General features: G+C 39.2%; 1 protein-coding gene across 4 annotated transcripts in view; it reads right to left on the reverse strand.

Annotated features, from left to right (window-relative positions):
• The window catches only part of RASGRP3 (RAS guanyl releasing protein 3), a 99899-nt gene that overhangs the window by 49679 nt on the left and 29086 nt on the right, over positions 1-21134 (reverse strand). For 3 of the 4 annotated variants that reach the window (XM_034764906.1, XM_034764908.1, XM_034764905.1), the window contains exons 2-4: positions 2998-3189; positions 939-1041; positions 220-282 (exon numbers count right to left, since the gene is read on the reverse strand). In XM_034764906.1, the coding sequence (XP_034620797.1) occupies positions 220-282; positions 939-1041; positions 2998-3067 (236 nt within the window). In that variant the 5' untranslated portion in view covers positions 3068-3189. The remainder of the gene's footprint in view (positions 1-219; positions 283-938; positions 1042-2997; positions 3190-21134) is intronic. The other variant, XM_034764907.1, reaches the window with a different exon arrangement.

The raw sequence follows: 21134 nt of genomic DNA on the forward strand, positions 1-21134 counted from the left end.
TTTAGCTTGATACACTGTAAGTGTTCAAAAACCTGAATAACCCTACTTGAATAACTGTTCTGAATAGGATTTCCCCCCAGCCCTATGTCTGTAAAGTAGTCCGAGAGAAAGCATTAGTAGAGGTGGACTGACTTGGTTTAGGATTTTTTATTATTTGTAAAAATTGACTATTCAGAGCTATAAAAACCAAATCCCAGTGAAAAAATTCAGCATTTTTACCTTATGAAACAGCAGATTTTTAAGCGGAATTCACTGGATTTTTCCCCACTGGCATCTCTATAGGTAGATTAGTTAAAGAATAAGCTTCATGATCATGGTTTCAGCAACTTTTTTTTTTTTTTTTACTCTGCAGTGGTCTTGTTCATTTAGAGAGTTTTCACTTTTGTACAGGATAGAGTATTCTTTGTATGTTATTCCTCCAAATTAAAATGTGCTATACCTTGAGATGAGATAACACACTGAAAAATATAGACACCATTTCCAATTCAGCAATTTGCCATTTGTCTTAGCAAAAACATGCATCCAATACACACTATTTCTGAATATTCTGCTGGACAAATAATTTCCCACCAATACAGGCTAATCAAGGATATCAGTAGATACTGAACAGAGGAGATTTTCAAAAGGTACAGATGCCAGGCAAGCAACTCCCATAGAAAGTCAACGGGAGTTAAGTGCCAAACTTCCATTTGTATCTTTGTGTCCTCAAATGCTAATTAAAAGCACACTTCAGCAGGTTCATAAAAGACCTGATCCAAAGTCTATTGTAATCAGTTGAAAGGATTTCAGTGGGCATTGGACCAGGCCCATAAATTGCTGAAGAGCCTTATATGCTGACGGCACTCCAATACTACTGCTTAATGCATGGATTTTACATGTTATCACAGTTTGTCTCCCAAAGTGCTAATGCTAGGCTATATGGATCTTTGAAAGGATATATGGAGAGAAGTTTGCCGGCCAGTTCTGTGGAAGGCAGATACCACCGGTGCATTAAAAGAACCATTCTTGGCAAATGACTGGTGCCCAAATGTCCTTTATTATCTGTAAAATAGAGACACCATTTTAAGTTAAGTGACATGCATTATTCAAGGGCAGAGATCAGCCAGTTTCCAGATATCCATGATCTATTACCTCTCTTCAGGGAAGTCAGATCTATTAATATTCAAAATGAAAATATATCCAGTGCACTGTCAATTAAAATATCTTCAGAACAGAAACATAACAAGTAAAATGCTCCTCTAGCAGTGAGAGTCAGCAAATTAGAGTCAGCTGTAGCACATCAATTATCAAATCATATCAGTGTAGAATGAAAGGAAATGCATATAATCTCCTCCTTCCCCAAAACTTTTATTAAATATTACTTTAAAAGTGTCACAATAGCAATGTTGCTGTTTCAACACGAGTGCCTTCTTCAAACTCCAAGTGGGATTTTAAAAAAAAAGCTTTGAACAATTGAAAATTGATAGCAACTGATTATAATAACCCATTACCTAAAATACACCCAAACCCCAGAATTCTAGATTAGTAAAACACTATAATTACAAGTTTAGTTGGATGTACCTAATTTTAAGTGATCATCAGAAAATTCAATCTCGTCATTCATTGATAAAAACTGACCATGACAACCAAATGTCACACTCAAATGTGTATGTATTGGGAGGGGCTAGCTGGGGAGTGGAGAATGTTTTTCCAGTTATAGAGAATATTTAATGAAGAACCAGAGTAAATCAAAGGGGACAAAGAGGAAAGGGAACCACACACACACATTATGGACTTCAGTATTCAAAAGAGAAGTGTATGTATGTATTTGGGGGAAAGGGAAGGAGGAATGATAATTCCAGTATGTAAAATGTAAATGGCCTCTGCTATCTGTGGTTAAATATGCCCTATATGGGATTTGCACCATTTTAGGGCCAGAATTGGCAACTGGATGTGCATGGATGCAGTGGTGTGTCTGCTTAGATTCAGTTGCAGTAACTGGCCTTTAGTGATTTCATCTCTGACAGTGAGAAGATCTCTCTCTCTCTCTCCTCAAAAATTAAATCACATTATAACCTCATTCAAACCAAGTGGTCACATGGTCTTTAAATAAAAGCAATTCAGAATGCCTCATTTTGATTAAGGCCTTGATTCATCAAAGCACTTATGAATCAAGGCCTACTACCTTTTAAAGTGGAAAGAGATGGTGTATGTTCATGTTCCATAAAATGAAAGGTCCTAATATGATTATTTGTTTTCTTAATATAACTAGCAATTTGTGAGTTAATATAATTGCTTCTAACTGGAGACTTGGGGTCATTGTTTTGTTCTTTCAAAGGATTAGTATTCATTTCTATGTATGACAATCCATAAGGGCCATCCAAGTATGTAAATTATATGATTAGCAACAGGCTCACATAAATGATAGAAAGTTCTATAGGTAATGGTTGATTAAAATGAGAACCTGCAATCATATTATTACACAATGCATGGGAAAAGCTTCCAGAAGCAGCACTAGATTGAAAAAGATCCAGTGTAAATAACACAGCAAAGCAAAAATAAATAAATAAATAAATAAATCAGTGCATCAAGAAATATATTCCTATTTCTTTTGTAAAAAATCAGAGGCAAATTCATAAAATAATCCATCTGTATAGTTATCTAATCTTAATACAGACCCACATGTTTAAGTCATTCTATCAATTGTTCTTGTGTTAAATAGATTTTTTTTGTATTATGTAATGTGTATTACTAAAAATACACAGCGTTTGAACCCATCAGGACAGGAGAGAGGCTCTCCTGCCCCCTCATTCAGACAGATGAAAGAATTTTCTTCAAATTTTTCAATATAAATGTTTTCCTCTGGGCTAAGAACCAAGCATGGAAAATTTCACAGCAAAAGGAATTTGTTTGCCAAACGAATGATCAACTGAAAGAGATAATAGCCTGGGTGAGCTTATAATAGTAGTTGAATTTCAAGAACAGCAAGCAATGAAACAAAAGATTGAAGAATCATACCAAACATTTCAATGCAAGTGTTTAAAAGTTCATCTAATGTTGCAGCCTTCCCAAGTGTATTTGACCCCATTGTCCTTTAATCGTTGTCAAAAAATTAGAGTCATTTTCACCACGTAGAAGAATATCTCCACAGCTGCACGGGCCTTATCAATGTATTGCTGGTTGCATGTTTAGCTAGGCTTCATGGAAAATCTGGAGAAAGAAAGCAAAGGAAATGACCACAAATAGGACTGTAATGCTGAATTATGAGGACAGAATGTTTACAGTTTGGCGCATCCTTTTGTAGACTGATTTTTTCCCCTCACACAACATAGAGTATACATCAAAGATCGCCATGCATTTTTAGTTCATTCCAACTTTTATTTTAAAATATATTGTTCAATTTTTGTCCACTAGTCCAAAAGAAATATGTAGTGATGTTGGAAAACAGAGGTTACACTAAGGCACGTCATATAATTGATACACTCTTTTACAGCCCATTTTCTTTTCTTTATGCTTGATAACTGAAGTACTAACAAAACGTGGGTTATATATAAAACAGAACAGATAACCAAAATTGTTTTATCTAGTATTACTGTTTAATGATCGATTTTTAAGGTAATGCATTTATTGATCGGAAACCCACAAAATGTTAGTTAATAAAGTTCAGAGGCACATTCTACAGGGCATACACTAATGTTTAAGAGGGAGATTTTCAAAGGCACAAAGGGGGAAAAGGTGTCCAGTTCCCTTTGACAGTCAGTTGGAGTTGGGCAACTAACTGTTCTTTGTAAATCTCTCCTAACAATTTACAAGACCCTTAAGTAGCACTTTCAACACCTACTAAAATGCATTTATTTTAAGGATTGCACATTTTATTATAGATGGCAGATTCCAAATTTCTAGAAACCTGTCTAGTCAGCCTTTTAAAAAATACTCTACTCTCTACAATTAGAGAGTAGAAGGGAGTATTAAATGGTATATAGATTCTCTGTAGAATTTTTTGTCAACCTGTATTTCAAATCTCAACTTGTTCTACTTACATAAATTTCTTTTAAATACGGAACATGTAATGAACAATATGTAGCATATCCAGCCACTTTTCAGGAAAAAAAAGCCAATGGGAGACCTACCGTGGTCCATGAATCTAAACATTGCTGGAATTCTGACAAGTTTCTTTTTAAAGAATGCTACATACTACCTAACTTATTGAAGTTTTGTCAGGTAATCCACTGAACAGGATATACTCTGTACTCCACCCATAGATATACACTTTATGGCAACTATCAGATATGACATAGACCACACCCTTAACTCTGCCTCCCTAGGGATAGTATGCTTCCAACACCCCTTTTACCAAAGTACCCCACCGAACAGGCTATCCCTGACCTTCCCCACACAAACCCCTTCACCACATTATTCTAAAATAACTCTTACTTCACAGAAATGGCAGAAGGTCTGCTAAGAATTCACTAGGAATGAGGCTGTTGAATTCACCATGCAGTTATGTTACAGTAAAGACCTTAAAAGCAAAATATAAGGCCACGATTTTCAAAAATATAAGGGGTGCCTAAAGTTAGGCTGTTATATCCCTATCTAGGTACCTAAATAAGTGGCTTAATTTTCCATAGGATCAAGCACCCAACAGTTTTAACCAACATCAGTTGACATTTATTCCCACCCCTGCCAACTCCCTCACCCCTAAACACATCTTTTACAAAGGTAAGTTACTGCACTTTAAAATACTGCTTCAGTCAATTCTTAAAAATTACAAATTTAATCATGGCACATTTCTTGGAGTGAGGAATATTTGCCTAGTAGAACTGTAGGAAAGCAAGCGATTCAGGCCTGCTTTTCATTTTGTTAATGGTGCTTTACATTGTAATAGCCCCAGATAACACAGCTAATTAAAATAATTCAGTTATGCTATTGAGAGGGTGAAACAGCAATAGCTAATGTCCCCATGTTAATTTCACTGAGGTTTTTGTACTATGGCATCTACCCACCTACTTATATGGCCCTCATCATCACAGTATCTAAGCTCCTCACAGTCAGTAATGGATTTTTATCCTTACAACATCTATGAGATAAATACAGTTTCCATTTTTACAGTACATGGTAGACTAAGCGACTTGGACAAGGTACATGTCTGTGGCTGAGCCAAGAATTGAACCCAGGTCTTGAGTTCCGGTCCAGTGCCCTAACAATTAGATCACCCTTCCTACTCATTATCACCATTTGTGTTATGTACAAACCTCAGATTAAATAATATTGCTACATTATTGAAAGTTTTCATATCACCATGGTATCAAAGTGCTATCCCACAATTAAAGATAGCTTTGTGGTAACAATGCCCAGTGCTAAACAGCAACAAGAATACTCAGTGCTATAGAATTACAAACATTCAAGATTCATAGACAACATTCCCAGGCGTGATCCTGAAAGGTGCCAAGTACCTTTTGTGAAGTGCTAAGTATCTTCCGTTACCATTGGCTTCAAACAGGAGTTGAAGGTGCCCAGTCCCAGTATTTGGGCAGGGACTGGAAGCATAATTATTTTTATGTAGCCCACAATGTTATCGAGAGAGACTTTCCAAAAGGTTAAAAAAAATTAAAGGGACAGGACAAGAGAAGGTAGAGAGTCTGGAGGAATGTAATCATGTCATCAGACATAGTATGTGGTGTGAAATTTTAGGGTACTTATTTGGAAATCAACATATTACATTCATAAAGCTCATGCTCTGTTCCAAGCTATATGTATAATTCCCAGAACAAACAAACAAAATCTTCATTGAGAGAGCATTAAAGTTACAAATATAAAATCTTAAATGGAATCTCATTTGAGTGTATTTCAAAACAACGTAAAGGCTGGAAATCTAGAGTTATGGTTCTGGTAACAGCATTAATGCTTACCATGTAACCCTACCCACTAACACAGGAATATTATAGAACAACATCTTTACAAACTTTTAAACATAATTGCCTACAAAGGAAATTGGCCTAGATTATAGACACACGTTGATGCCCATTTACTCCTTCATGGAGAGCTAATAAGGTTTACCCTTCAAATTTTCCTTAGCATATTTTTGAGAAATGAAATACACCTGGAAGAGTGCAGGCACCTCTTAAGTGTTTGAGAGGGAACTGTGGGTAATGTGCACCTTAACTTTTAGCTGAGTGAAAACATAATATGTTCTGGATTGCAGTCTTTCACTTCATAGGAAGCAAAATCAGAGAGGAGTTTTGCCAATGAGTATTTTTTTAAAACAACTTTTTCCTCACTGGCCAGATGAAATGGCAATAATTGAATTGCATCAGATAGTGTGCTAGGAGCTTCCAAATACAGATGAGAGACAAAATCCCTGCCCCAAGAAACTTCCCAATTTAGTTCTGAAATGACACAAGGAGATGGGTAATGAAACAGCAGTAACTGTAAGGGTAGAGGAGTAGAGACAAAGGCAACACCAATAAGATTATAGTGTTACTCAGCAAGGCTAGCTTATCCCATGATGAATTTCTTTTTGCTCTTATCATAGCAGAACAATAAAAGTCATAGCTGGTTAATCACAGGTTTAGAAGAAGATAATAAAAGTAATTAATAAATGCTTGTCGGACACAGGTAGCAACACCTTGTAAATAACCTTACTGTAATTATCTGGAGCCATCCCCTCTTAATTCTTAACAAGCTCGTTTCAAAGGAGATAATTTACTCCAAATTTTACAGTGTACCTAGTGTTTGCTGGGACAGGATCTTAAGAGCTTAGCTGGAGCTGAGTGAACACTCAGATAGTGTAGATACAATTGACATAGTTATGTACCAATTCTTAGTGCTTTGTTTTAAAGCGCTCCCTGTAACTTGGGACACAACACTAATATTTCTGGGGACTGAGTCACAGTGTAAAATATGTTATGTTTATCCGTTGACACATCACCTTTCTGGATAGATGTTGCTATTCAGAAGTGCTGTTTCTGGGAAGGGAGAAAGGTCTGTGGCAACATAGACATGGGTAGGAAGTCTTAATGAATTAAGTTATCTATCCTTGAACCCACATATGCAGGAAGTTGATTAAGCAAACTAATCAGTTTGCCTCATCCCTGGTAGTTTTGTGGCACAATTAAACATTCTGTTCTGTGATTGTAATATTATTGGAAGTTATTTATATGGTGGTGGTGTGGTCAGGCAAGTTCTGATTAAATGAACGTACAGGTAATGAGCTCTTGGGATAAATGCTGTGACAGAGTTCTTTTTAGAAACAGAGTATATTGCCAGTACAATGGGTGATCTTTTTCATACTTGTTGAATCACTTTCATAAGTGCAAGCACAAAGAAACAAAAACATTACATGTTGTGAACACAATGTGCATTTAAACTTTAATGATCTTAAGTCATGGTTACGGTTGTCAGTTGTAAAACCAAAAGACATCTTCACTGCAAGAGGCTACTAAGAGGTGGTCTACATACACAAATGACAGCAATTTACCTTAAATTAGTTTAAAAATTGATTTAATCAAACCAGTGCAAACCCCCTATGAGGGCACTCATATTGGTTTAAAACTGATTATATTGGTTAGAGATACACTAAACCAATAGATCAGGTTTAAACAGATTTCAGAATGTCCAGACACGAAGTTACATTTAAACTACCCCCTTAGTTAAACTGGCACAATTGTATGTGTAGAATTTTCCCTGCTAATTAAATAAAGTAGCCCATTTTTCTTCTGCCTAGTGACAGAGACACAGATGAAAATTCCAGCTCTGACATTCAAGCACCTCAATGGTTCTTGGTTCACGCATAAACTTCACAAAGGAAATGTGAGAGAGACTTTCTTTACAAGGTTAAAGCATTCTTGGTTGTTGTTTTTTCAGTAAACCATGATGCTCTTATTAACAGGAGCTTCAGCCACATGATTGCTCAAGGGAAAGGCAAAAAGCTGAGTGCAAGCAGCCGAACAGGGAAATTTAATAGCAGCAGAAAGCACAAGAGAGCTCAGAAGAAATTAAAAATCTCAAGAGAAGTTGCCTTTAGAATATCCTCTATATTTTTACTCTTTTCCTTTATATTTGTCTTGTCTATTTAAATTGTAAACTCTTCAGGAGAGGGACTGTCTACTGCTCCGTGTACAGCACCTAGCACAATGGGGCCCCAATTCTTGGTTGGTTCCTAGGCACTACTGTAAACAAACATGACTACTAATAAATAAATAAGAAGAGGGAAGACCACATGGGCAAGGTAAATGCCGTACCTTTAAATCCATGGGGGTAAGGGCAAATAAAACATCTGTTTGGACCACTGTTAATACAGGCAGTAGGATAGGCAAGTCACTGTTCTAGATGTTTTCCCTCCCCACTAGCAGGGCCGCCTGGGGGGGGGGTGCAAGTGGGGCAATTTGCCCCGGGCCCCGCAGGGGCCCCCACAATAGTTTTTTGGGGCCCCTGGAGCGGGGTCCTTCACTCGCTCCGGGGCCCCCGGAGCTTCTTCCGCTCCGGGTCTTCGGCGGCAATTCGGTGGCGGGGGGGTCCTTCCGCTCCGGGACCCTCCACCGAAGTGCCCTGAAGACCCTCAGCGGGAGGTCCTTCTGCCCTGGGACCTGCCGCAGAAGTGCCGGGTCTTCGGCAGCAATTCGGTGGCGGGGGCTCCCCGCTGCTGAAGTCCCCAGGCCCCCTGAATCCTCTGGGCGGCCCTGCCCACTAGAGAGCTTTTCACAAGCCTTTAAGTTTACATGTAAGTGGTCAGTACTTTTACTTATTACTATGTAGATAACTACATTTTTACTTCGAATTGCTTCCCCGAACAAGGGAATACCTATGTCCAAAAGACCTTGTTGTAAGTGGAACCAGATACTGTGGAATCTTTTATAGTGAACTCTGATCCAGCAATACTGTACATAAAGGACCAAATCCTGTGGAACACGGAAGGATGGCAGAAGGCCGTAAACACAGTGGAACCTCCATCTTTTAGCAGCATGGGAAGGGTAGGATTCAGAGAAGCCATGCTGGGGGAACTTTGCACACCACAGTGCTCCATGGTAGTGTTCATAGGGAGAAGGACAGTGATGTGGCTAATTGATTCAGGGCTGGTCAGTACTGCCAAGTCCTCTAACAAGAGATGCTACTGTATCCAACAGGCTGCATAACCAACTGCAGAGCTGCTCCACAGCTTAGAGTTTTGGACAAAGGATTCCATCTGCCCCTTTGAACTCCCCTACCCAAAACTGGTTTAGAACATATACTGGGTTAGACCAATGGTCCATCTAGCCCAGCTTCCCGTCTTACGATAGTGACCAATACCAGATGCTTGAGAAGGAATGAACAGAACAGGGCAATTATCAAGTAATTCATCCTTTGTTGTCCAGTCTCAGCTTCTGGCAGGCAGAGGCTTAGAGACACAGAGTGTGGGATTGAATCCCTGACCATCTTGGCTAATAGCCATTGATAGACCTATCCTCCATGAACTTATCTAATTCTCTTTTGAACCCATTTATACTTTTGGCCTTCCCAACATCCTTTGGACATGAATTCTATCGGTTGACTGTGCATTGTGTGAAGAAGTAATTCCTTATGTTTGTTTTAAACCTGCTGCCTATTCGTTTCATTGGGTGAACCTTGGCTCTTGTGTTATGTGACGGGGGTAAATAATACTTCCCTACTCACTTTCTTCACACTAGTCATGATTTTATAGACCTCTATCATAGCCCAACCTCAGTCGTCTCTTTTCCAAACGGAATAGCTGTCTTTTTAATCTCTCCTCATATGGAAGCTGTTCTATACCCTTAATTTATTTTTGTTGTCCTTCTCTGTACCGCTTCTAATTCTAATGTATCTTTGAGGTGGGTTGACCAAAACTGCATGCAGTATTCAAGGTGTGGGTGTACCATGGGTTTATAGAGTGTCATTATGATATTTATGGTCTTATTATCTATCCCTTTCCTAATGATTCCTAACATCGTTAGCTTCTTTGATTGCCACTGCATATTGAGCGGATGTTTTCAGAGAACTATCCAGAAGGACTCCAAGATCTTTCTTCAGTGGTAACAGCTAATTTATACCTCATCATTTTGTATGTATAGTTGAGATTATACGCTACTTTGCATTTATTTATCAACACTGAATTTCATCTGCTATTTTGTTGTCAGGTCACCTAGTTTTGTGAGATCCCTTCGTAACTCTTCACAATCAGCTTTGAACTTAATTATCTAGAGTAATGTTGTATCCTCTGCAAGCAAACATCATCACTTCAGTGTTTACCCCTTTTTCTAGATCATTTATGAAGGTGTTGACCAGCACTGACCCAGCACAGATCCTTGAGGGACCCTGTTGTTTCCCGCTCTCCATTCTGAAAACTAACCATTTATTCCTACCCTTTGTTTCCTGTCTTTAACCAGTCACTGATCCATGAGAAGACCTTCCCTCTTATCCCATGGCTGCTTACTTTGCTTAAGAGCGTTTGGTGAGGGACCTTGTCAAAGGCTTTCTGAAAGTCCAAGTACAGTATACCAACTGGATCACACTTGTCCAACATGTTTGTTGACCCCCGTCAAAGAATTCTAATAGATTAGTGAAGCATGGTTTCCCTTTACAAAAGCAGTGTTGAGTCTTCCAACAAATCGTGCTCATCTACATGTTTGATAATTCTGTTATTTACTATAGTTTCAACTAATTTGCCTGGTACTGAAGTTAGGCTTACCAGCCTGCAATTGCCAAGATCGCGTCTGGAGCCTTTTTAAAAAATTGGCATTACATTAGCTATCCTCCAGTCATCTGATACAGAGGCTGATTTAAGACATAGGTTACATACCACAGTTTGTATTTCTGCAATTTCATATCTGGGTCCCTTAGACTCACAGACTTTAAGGTCAGAAGTGACCATCACGATCATGTAGTCTGACCTCCTGCACATTGCAGGCCACAGAACCTCACCCACCCACCCCTGTAATAGACCCCTAATCTCTGGCTGAGTTACTGAAGTCCTCAAATCATGGTATAAAGACTTCAAGTTACAGAGAATTCACCATTTACACTAGTTTAAACCTGCAAGTGACCTGTACCCCATGATGCAGAGGAAGGTGGAAACCCCACTAGGGACTCTTCCAATCTGACCTAGGAAAAATTCTCTCACCAAATATGGCGACCAGTTAGACTCTGAGCATGTGAGCAAGATCCACCAGGCAGATACCCTGGAAAGAATTCTCTTTAGTGACTCAGAGCCCTCCCCACCTAGAGTTCCATCTCCAGCCATTGGGGATTTTTGCTATTGGCAGTTGCCAATGGGCCACATGCCATTGTAGGCAGTTCCATCATACTATCCGCTCCATAAACTTATCAAGCTCAGTCTTGAAGCCAGTTAGGTTTTTTCCCCTCACTGCTCCCCTTGGCAGGCTGTTCCAGAACTTAACTCTTCTGGTTGTTAGAACCCTTTGCCTAATTTCAAGCCTAAACTTATTGATGGCCAGTTTATATCCATTTGTTTTTGTGTCCACATAGGTGCTTAGCTCCTCTCCCTCCCTGATATTTATCCCTCTGATGTATTTATAGAGAGCAATCATATTTCCGCTCAGCCTTCTTTTGGTCAATCTAAACGGGTAGGTTTTCCATTCCTCGGATCATTCTAACAGCCCTTCTCTGCACCTGTTCCTGTTTGAATTTATCTTTCATAAACATGGGAGACCTGAATTGCACACAGTATTCCAGATGAGATCTCATCAGTGCTCTGTATAATGGTACTAACACTTCCCTGTCTCTACTGGAAATACATCACCTGATGCATCTTAGGACTGCATTAGCCTTTTTCATGGCCGCATCACATTGGCATCTCATAGTCATCCTGTGATCAACCAATATACCCAGATCTGTCTCCTCCTCTGTCGCCTCCAACTGATAAGTGCCCATCTTATAGCAAAAATTCTTGTTGTTAGTCCCTAAATGCATGACCTTGCACTTCGTACTATTAAATTTAATCCCATTTTTATTACTCCAGGTTAAAAGGTTGTCCAGATCCTCTTGTATGAAATTCCGGTCCTCTTCTGTATTGGCTGTACCTCCCAACTTTGTGTCATCTGCAAATTTTATTACATACACTCAATTTGTGCGCCAAGGTCAGTAATAAGGTTAAGATTGATCCCAAGACCGATCATTCCAGTAACCTCCCTCCAGCATGACAGTTCACCTTTCAAAAGGACCCGTTGTACTTGCCCCTTTAACAAGTTCCTTATCCACCTTTCAAGTCTCATATTAATCCCCATCTTCTGCAATGTAACTAATAATTTCCCACGTGGAACTGTATCAAATGCCCTACAGAAATCCAGGTAGATTAGATCTACTGCACTTCCTTTGTCTAAAAGGTCAGTTATCTTCTCAAAGGAGGAGATCAGGCTGGTCTGGTATGATCTACCTTTTGTAAAACCATGTTATATTTTATCCCAATTACCGTTCACCTCTATGTCCTTACCTACTTTCGCTTTCAGAATTTGTTTTTCAAAAGTCTCCCATAATCACACAATTCCTAATGGTATTTATTTAATTAAAAACATTAAAGAGGTCTCTATCCATATCCCAATTGGATCCTGGTGGTCTGTAACACACCACAAGCACTGTATCAGGGAGCCTCTAGTAGCTTTCTTCCCCAAAGTGATTTTGGCCCAGACGCTGTTTTATCCATTCCATCTCTTCTAATTTCTTTACTGTCTACCTCAGTGGACTTCAAACTTTAGCAACATGAGGATCCCCATTTTGACTTAAAACTTTTCGTGGCCACCAAACCCCCTACTAATTCAGAACAGTTTTTTCACATAATTAAAGCCTCTAGAAATGGCTGAACTAGAATATATTAAAATACGCCCAATAGAAGTAAAACCAGAAACGATTATCATGATTTGTAAATACGATCTCCATGTTGAGGGGTGATCATGTGCCTATTTTTCCTTTTGGTTCCTATTACTTCATATATTACACCTATAATTCTGTCTCTGAAATGCACATTAGTTTCAGATACATTTGTGGCCTCCTACTGTAAAGAAGATAACTTTCGCTAGTGCTGACCGTAAAACATTACATCGTTCATCTTCTCTCTTGTGACTGTGTCCGTTGTGAAGGCCAGATTCAGAAATACTTTAACCATGTGTAAGCAACATGGGGCAGTTAGACTGGGGGTGACAGCAAGAGACTTTCAAAGCCCAAGATGGTAGGAAGGTAGGTGCCTGAGAAAAAGGGGGCTGTAGAAAAATGGGGGGGACAGGGTAAGGATGCTTACATATCATAACACCCAAGCAAGAAGAAAGAGCCATTCTGAGGGCATTATGCTTGATCCTTTACCTTTGATGACCACAGAGAATGGCTCTCATACAACTGCTCCTTCCCCAAGCAGGAGGGGAGCAGAGACTAGCCGTTCAGGACTGATACATAATACCCTCTCCGCTTCCTGGCAGCAGTGTTCCACTTAATCAATAAGAGCTCATCTTTAAAGAGCCACGATAGATTCAAATTATGCATGTAGGGGGACATGAGATCAAAGCCAAATGCCTGACATCTGGCAGATCAGCTGTGGGACCCTGGGAACTCATGCAAATTCACTTGAGTGTGCAATGGACAGCAACCACAGAAATTGGCACTTGTGCAAAGTCAGGATTTTGCATTTGCACAAAGCATTGATGGCTCATAATTCACACATGAATGGCCCAAGAGGAAAGTAGGCAGAAACCTGTGTGAATTAGAATTGGGAGGATTCGACAAGTCATTCTTTTAATAAATCTGGCCCACTGACGCTGAACATCAAAATACATGAAGAGCCTTCCTTCCTAGTCTATTTTTTGTGCAAGCTTCCCTAGGGAGGGGGAGTGAAACAATGGCAGACTCATGGTTTCTGAACAATGATGCAGGGAGAATTTTTTTTAAAATGGTATATAAATGGTGTTGTTTGAATCCAAACATTTCAAATGTTCTTAAAATATTAATTCTTTCCTGAAAAAAATGGTATTATTCACGGTGAAGCAGAAAAGACACTGCACTTTTCTCAGTAGTTAGTTTGATCAGATTTAGATACATATTTTGTTTTGTTTCCTCCCAAATAAGAATCAGCTGATTAAGCCCCATTCCCTTGACAACAGCCTGTCATGGGAGAAGAAACTGATCAGTACAATAACATAAAAAAAGACAAGGAGCTTCCAGTGCTATTTATAACATTCTGAAAACAAGTTGATAGAGTAAAGAATTAGAAGACACAGCATCAGTGCAGTTCCTTCCTTCTGCCTACTGCTAAAAAATTAATCTCTCTAAGTTACTGGCACACAGCAAGCATTATTAAGAAACAGTATACATATCAGCCTGACACTATTACGTAAGTTACATCAGTGGACCTGTTAAAGATTTAAAACCCTATTTTGCAAACTTACTAGCTACAACAGATTTCCCCCATCCCATTAGAAGATTTATGACATGGAAATGCAAGCTTATTTGAGACTAAAAACAAAAAGAATAGCATAACTACCCCCCAAAGGGGAGGGATGTGTGTTTTTTTAAATAAGAAAACCCTTCTCCACTGAAGGGAGGAAAAAACCCAACATCTTACACACACTCACTAGAGAACAATACTTAAGCGTACAGGACATCAAACAAGAATGGGAAATTTGACCTTCTTTGGCTTGACTTGTAGGGGTTCCTTCCTAAAACCCTTAACTAAAAGATACTTAACTAACAACTATTCCAACACAGGCCCAGTTCCACAAGAACAACAGCATACACTGCAATAGATCTCATAAAAATATAAAGCATCATTGGTCTATCCAGTTGGATTTCAGAATGTTTGTTTACTAACTTACATCCCTGGAAGTCTGTAAAACAAGGGGAGTGATGAGAACAATATTTACAGCCCAAACTATTTTCTCCTGAAAAAAGTCTGTGGGGGATATTAGAGATATGTGTTTTTTTGCAGATTCTGTGCCTGCAATATTCTTTTAGCTTTGTCATTCTGTGACAACTTCAGTATATAAACTACTCTACCTTTAACATACCAGAATTTAATATTCCACTGAGGATTTGGCTGCACTAGAAGTTTTTAATCCTGAGGTAAACAGATTGCCAATTAACTTGAGGTAGTTAACACCTTTGTACAGGCTAGTGTGAGTTCTCCCCAAACATTTGTAGACTGGAACATAACTCCCAGACCAGCCTAATTAATTCATGTATGTGGGTGAAGGGCACTGGTAAGAGATTTTACTCTCCGCTTTAACATGAGAGCATTAATGTCTCTTGAACAGATTATTTTAATCAGAAAATTTGGAAAGGCTTGTTTGGTCACCTGACAGAGTAGCTGCAGTGGTAATTTGGAAACATCAAACCAACTATTGTGTGAAAACCTGACTGCATCCTGTGTAGAGAAAATCCCAGGTGAAAAAGGAACTCAGATTAGAAGAGGAAATTAAAGTGTGGGAGGAATTAGAGTCAGTGACAACAGGAAGGGCTTGATTTAGAAATCATGAGCTAGATTTTTTTTTTTTTTTTTAAAAGAAGTTACAGCCAGACTTTCAAATACTGAGCACCTAGTAGCAGGGCCAGATTTTCAAAATAACTTCCCTTCCATTCAGGCAAATTTACAGTTGAGCTGTGTCAACACTAGCAATTGCACCAATTTTATTCTGTGCATGGAATCCATGAAGCTACGGAGACACCTAAATCCCATTTTTTGGCACTTAAGTCCCCCACTGTGATCCCATCACATCCTGTAGCTGCCTAAACTTACTTGGTGCCTAAATTTCTCACAGTAAAAATTCCCTTGGTGCCTACATTTTTGCCTCTAGACATGTGCACAGCTGTCTCATTCCAGGCTTCCCAGATGCCCATCTCCCACCTGAGTGCAAGAGCAATTTACAAACTGGGGGAAGGCAGGTGTTCAGCCACCTAACTTATCCAGGGACCCGATCCAGTATGCATGCTCAGAGAGCACATACAGATCAAGTCCCATTCAAAATCTGGCTGCCACTCACCTTATAAAACTTTTAGCCTGGGAAGAGGGAGACCCAGGTTCAATTCTCTCCTCTCTGCTTGAGAGGGTGGAAGGATTTGAACCCATGGTCTCCTGTCCCCCAGGTGGGTGCCCAAATTACTGTATTAGAGACTGTCTCTCCCCCAGTCACTCTTTGTTCACTGTAGAACGGCATCAATAGGAGAGACTGAGGGAGACTGAGGCAGGAGCCTAACTCTCTCCTATAAGAAACTATGTAGTTGCCTCCAGAGGGGCAGGAGAGGGGTTCCCATTTGTGGATTGCCAGCAGAGCTAGGTGCCTCCCTGCAGCCTGGATTTAGGAACCTATCTCTGAGAAAGGGGTAGGGCGCAACACATCAGCATCTCCCCTTGGCTATCTTAGGCAGGGAGCCACCCAGCATTCTGGCATTTGTGGATCCCCTTCTCAGTGTCTGCCTCTCAGCCCACTTCATCAGATGCATAGAATGGAACAAATAGTAAGAAGATATATATCCATACAGAGAACATGAAAAGGTGGAAGTAGCCATACCAACTCTAAGAGGCTAATTAATTAAGCTATTATGAGCAGGAGAAAAAAAACCTTTTGTAGTGATAATCAATATGGCCCATTCCAGACAGTTGACAAGAAGGTGTGAGGATACTTAACATGGCTGCTACTCTGAAATTTGAATTGAATTCACTCAAAAGTTTTTTTTCTCCTGCTGATAATAGCTCATCTTAATTAATTAGCCTCTTAGAGTTGGTATGACAACTTCCACCTTTTCATGTTCTCTGTAGGTATAAATATCTTCTTACTATTTGTTCCATTCTATGCATCTGATGAAGTGGGCTGCAGCCCATGAAAGCTTATGCTCAAATAAATTTGTTAGTCTCTAGGGTGCCACAAGTACCCCTGTTCTTTTTGCGGATACAGACTAATACGGCTGCTACACTGAAATAAGAAGTCTGGAAACTGTAGCAACTCCAGAAAATAAGCTATTGTGAATTTCACAGGGAAGCATGAGTGTTTGTGCTAAAATGAGCACGAGATCTCTAGTAACTGAGGGGGTTATTAGACTCTTAAGGAAGCCACCTGATCAGCAGTATAGTAAGCCCAGAAGTTCAGTGGTTATTCTGATCAGGATTGTAGTTCAGTATAGTGATAAAGCCTCTATAAATTCTAGAAGGCTAGTTAAATGATTTAGTTCCCAATCCTGCAAACACTTACACATGTAATTAATCCCACTGAATTCAGTGGGGCTGCCTATGTGCATAAAATTGAGTGAGTAAGCCCCCTTCCCTCAACATCACAAGGTTGGCTTAAAACCATGAGAATTAAAATATATATATATGTAGTTCTTTTTCTGAGCCTTTAGTTACACTTGGGTCATGTTTCCAAGCTTTTATCTGCAACTAAGAGCTGGAAACTTTCATTTAAAAAGAAAAAAAAAAAAAGGTAAGCTGAGATTCTCAAGCACTCTCTTGATTCTGCAGCTGAAAACATCAAGCGTTGTGAGAGCTGGCACCAATGCCTTGGGGCAGAGATGAGTTAAATATTGGCCTTCTGGAGCTGAGTGGTAAAATTAATTGAGGGATGAGAGAGTTATGAACTATGGTGAGCAAATCCCTAAGACTCATGTATAATGCTGGCTATTTCAGGAGGATATAGTTATATGCAATGTTGCTGTAGCAGTGTTGGTCCCATGATATCAGAGACAAGATATAACCTCCCACATCCTGTCGCTGATATTCGAGTTAGTGAGCTGGAATTCTTAACTGTGGAAAAGCCATTTCTTTATATAAAATGTAGGGGGATGCCAAGAATATGGTATAATAGCAAGAGAATGGAGTGTAACCCGTAACTCAAGACCCCTGTATCAGAACAAGTAACAGCACCATATTTAGCAATCTATCAGCCAGAGTCGGACATCTGGCTTGCCTCTAAGCTATCTGTAGATATACCTTTTTAACGCTGCTTTTACATTTAGTGTATGAGAGTGAACAGAAAATACTTGTTGAATGTCAGAATACATGCCTGTTTTACTCTGGCATATAATTTCCACTACTAAAGCCTGCTCATTGGCTGGTAACACTGAAAATCAGCTGTCTGCTTACAATAAGTAATGATCTCTCTCTCTCTCTCTCTCTCTAATGAAAAAATCCATGTTTCTCTGGCAGAACCTAGATGGGAGCTGCTATTTCATGCATTCCTTGCTGCTGCCATGCTCTTTGCTCTCTCTCACCCCTCTGCCCCCAACTAGGTCTGTGCTTCACATAGTGAAGCATCACCTCTTACTATAGGAACTTCAGGGAGAGCAAATGCATCACCACTAGAAGGAGAAAGGCTGAAGTATTAGTTATATACATGTATACTGCTATAGTTAAAGCAACACAACTTTTGTGGTATATCCACATCTGAGAGTACACCAGCGACTTTTGAACTACCAAGATCAATGAATCATTCACGCTTATTTAAAGCGAAGTGGTTGTTTTCAGTTTGTAATAGGAAAATATACCAAATCTAGACCAGAAGAGCTCAAGTTCTTGAGTTTAACACTGACTAATAACTCGGGCAGATTCTTCAGACTTTGGAACAGTCTTCCCCTCAGCTGTGGAATTCCATATAATTAACCAAAAAGAAATGAGAGCTCAGAGATGGGCGTGTACAGTGTACAGTCAAACCAAAATATTTTTATTTGAATGTGGTCAGAGGACACAGTAGAAGGGGAGTAGTGCTTCAGAGAAGTGAGACACCAGATGGCCACCAAAACAATCAGAGTAATTCTCAGAGGAAGATGTATTTTCTGATGAGCCACCAACTTCAGAGCTGTGGGTATTTCCACACTCCCACACACTGACCCCCAACCTGAATACAGTTACACATATGCTTAACTTTTCACATGGAAGTAGTCCCATGGAAGTCAATGGGCCTACTAATGCCTGAAGTTCCACAGGAATGCACTTACTTGATTTTCTTGAACCTTTCCTAAAGTTTCATTTCTCTCTAAATTTAAAAACTGATAAAAAACTATGCAGAGGCTGTAGACTGGATTTTGAATTCAGTTAAAAAAATCTGGAGTTCGTTAATTTCAATAGACTTTTCTAGATTTATGTGAATGTACATGAGATCAGAATCAGGTCATTATGTTTTAAGACTTCCATGCCTTTAATATGTGTTTTATAACAATTACTATCTGATCTTTAAGAATTATACAGCCACAGCTGCAATTAGTAATAAGGTCTGAGGTCTGAAACTCCCTGAATCCCCAAATGCTATTGACTGAACACTCAAAATAACTTGTATAAAAAGGTAAAAAAAATCCTTATAATGTGAACAATTAATTTTCGCTAAGCTAGCACTATAGTACTGTATTGTTCACCAAATATGTTGCCATGTATTGCTGTCTAAAATAAGGGGCTAACTTGAAAATACAACAGTGGAAAAATCAAAACATCATAATACAGATTTACCAGCAGAGGAACAATTATTTTTAAAGGTACTTGGGCAAGCTTTTTGTAGCCAGATCCAGACAGTTTTGGTAAAAAGTCAAGCAAACCCTTACAGCATGTTCAAATCTAGTTTCCTTTCTTTATCTAGGGATTTCCTAGGAGCGGCCCTGTTTACAATAGCATTTTCAGTGAAAGAATGGGGTTGGTGAAGCTGTATTCGCTCTTCAGTTAGTTTGTAAAGCAGCAATATGCTTGTCCAGAGATCTGTAAAAGCAAATCTTTAATTTCCACTTATTTGTATTTGACCTTAAGTGTGGATTTTTAGTTTAATAAGAATACATAAAAATGTTTTCTAAACTCTATTTATCATGAAAAATAAAAGTAAAATCATATAGTAGGAAACTGCTAAAGTTCTGTGAGATAGGAGCACGTGCATGGTTTCTAAAGATGGACAAGGATGCCATCCTGGCTAACAGAATCTGTTCTGTCTCCTCTCACTAGAGTCCAGTGTAAAGTAGTTACACTTTCTATGAAGTGGCACCAATATCATTCCTATAATTACTACTGTGTAACCAAAAAAAGACTCCATGGACTGTTCGTCAGTCAGGTTCTGATCCTACCAAGTGGTGAGCAACTTCTGTGAGGTACTGAGCAGCCTCAACTCCTTTTGCAGTTAATGGGAGATGCAGGTGCTCAGCATGTCGGAGGACTGGGCCTTTACATCCTGGTCATGGAAAGACTTGACAATGGTTAGGCTGTTAGTGTGCAGACACCACTGCCCGTCATGCTAACCAATACTCGTTATTTCCTTGTTCTTCCCCCTACATTTGTCTACATCCATCTGTTGTGTCTTATACTTGGAGTGTAAACCCTTTGTGGGCAGGGACAGTGTTTTTATTCGGTGTTTGAACTGCACTTATCATAGTGGGGTTCTGGTCTATGATGAGGTCCCCTCAGTGCTATGATAATAAAAATAAATACACACTCAACTTTACACACAAGTAGTCCCATTGACTTCAATGAAATCAATGGGACCACTATGCATAAAGCTGAGTGCATTCTTAGGTTTTGCAGAATCAGGTCCTTGATGGTAAGACTTCCCTAGTGCACAGATCTTAATTTCCAATTGTCTGTAATGCACTCTACACTCATATGGTACTCCATGAATAGCAGCAGGAACTATCCTCAGAATTACACTAGCATTAACAGAAACTCATCACAAAGGCCAAGAACTGAATAGTCTGCAATACCCTCTCATCCTTCAAAGCACATGGCCATTGCTTAATAAACAACAAAGTGAACTTGAGATAAGGGTTGAAATAAAATAGCAGCATGGAGAACTTTGGGCTGTCATTGCTCATGTTTTCTCTGTTCTGTGGACAGAGGATTTGAGTATCTAGCAGTGCTATCAATCAGTCATTTTCCTTGAGCACTAAGTTCTATTTATAATGAAAAGATAAAACAATTAATAAAGGTACATTACAGATTAAGGCTAAATAACACTGATTACTTGTGTGTGTAAGGTTTAGAACTTTTAGTTTTGTTTTCAATCTCATTGTAGAAGTCTGCAAAATTTAGATGATCTTAACAGGAAATATACACAGTGGGGAGATTTTCAAAGGCACAAACGGTGTGCCTGCAGCACAGTGAAATAGTTACTTCATTGCTGTTTTTTCAGAAATAACTCTCCGGTATCTGCAAACTATCTTGGCACTGTGTAATTACATCATTTTCACCATGTAATAATCACCAGTGC

Source organism: Trachemys scripta, chromosome 3 (assembly GCF_013100865.1).
Source record: "Trachemys scripta elegans isolate TJP31775 chromosome 3, CAS_Tse_1.0, whole genome shotgun sequence".
Lineage (NCBI taxonomy): Eukaryota > Metazoa > Chordata > Testudines > Emydidae > Trachemys > Trachemys scripta.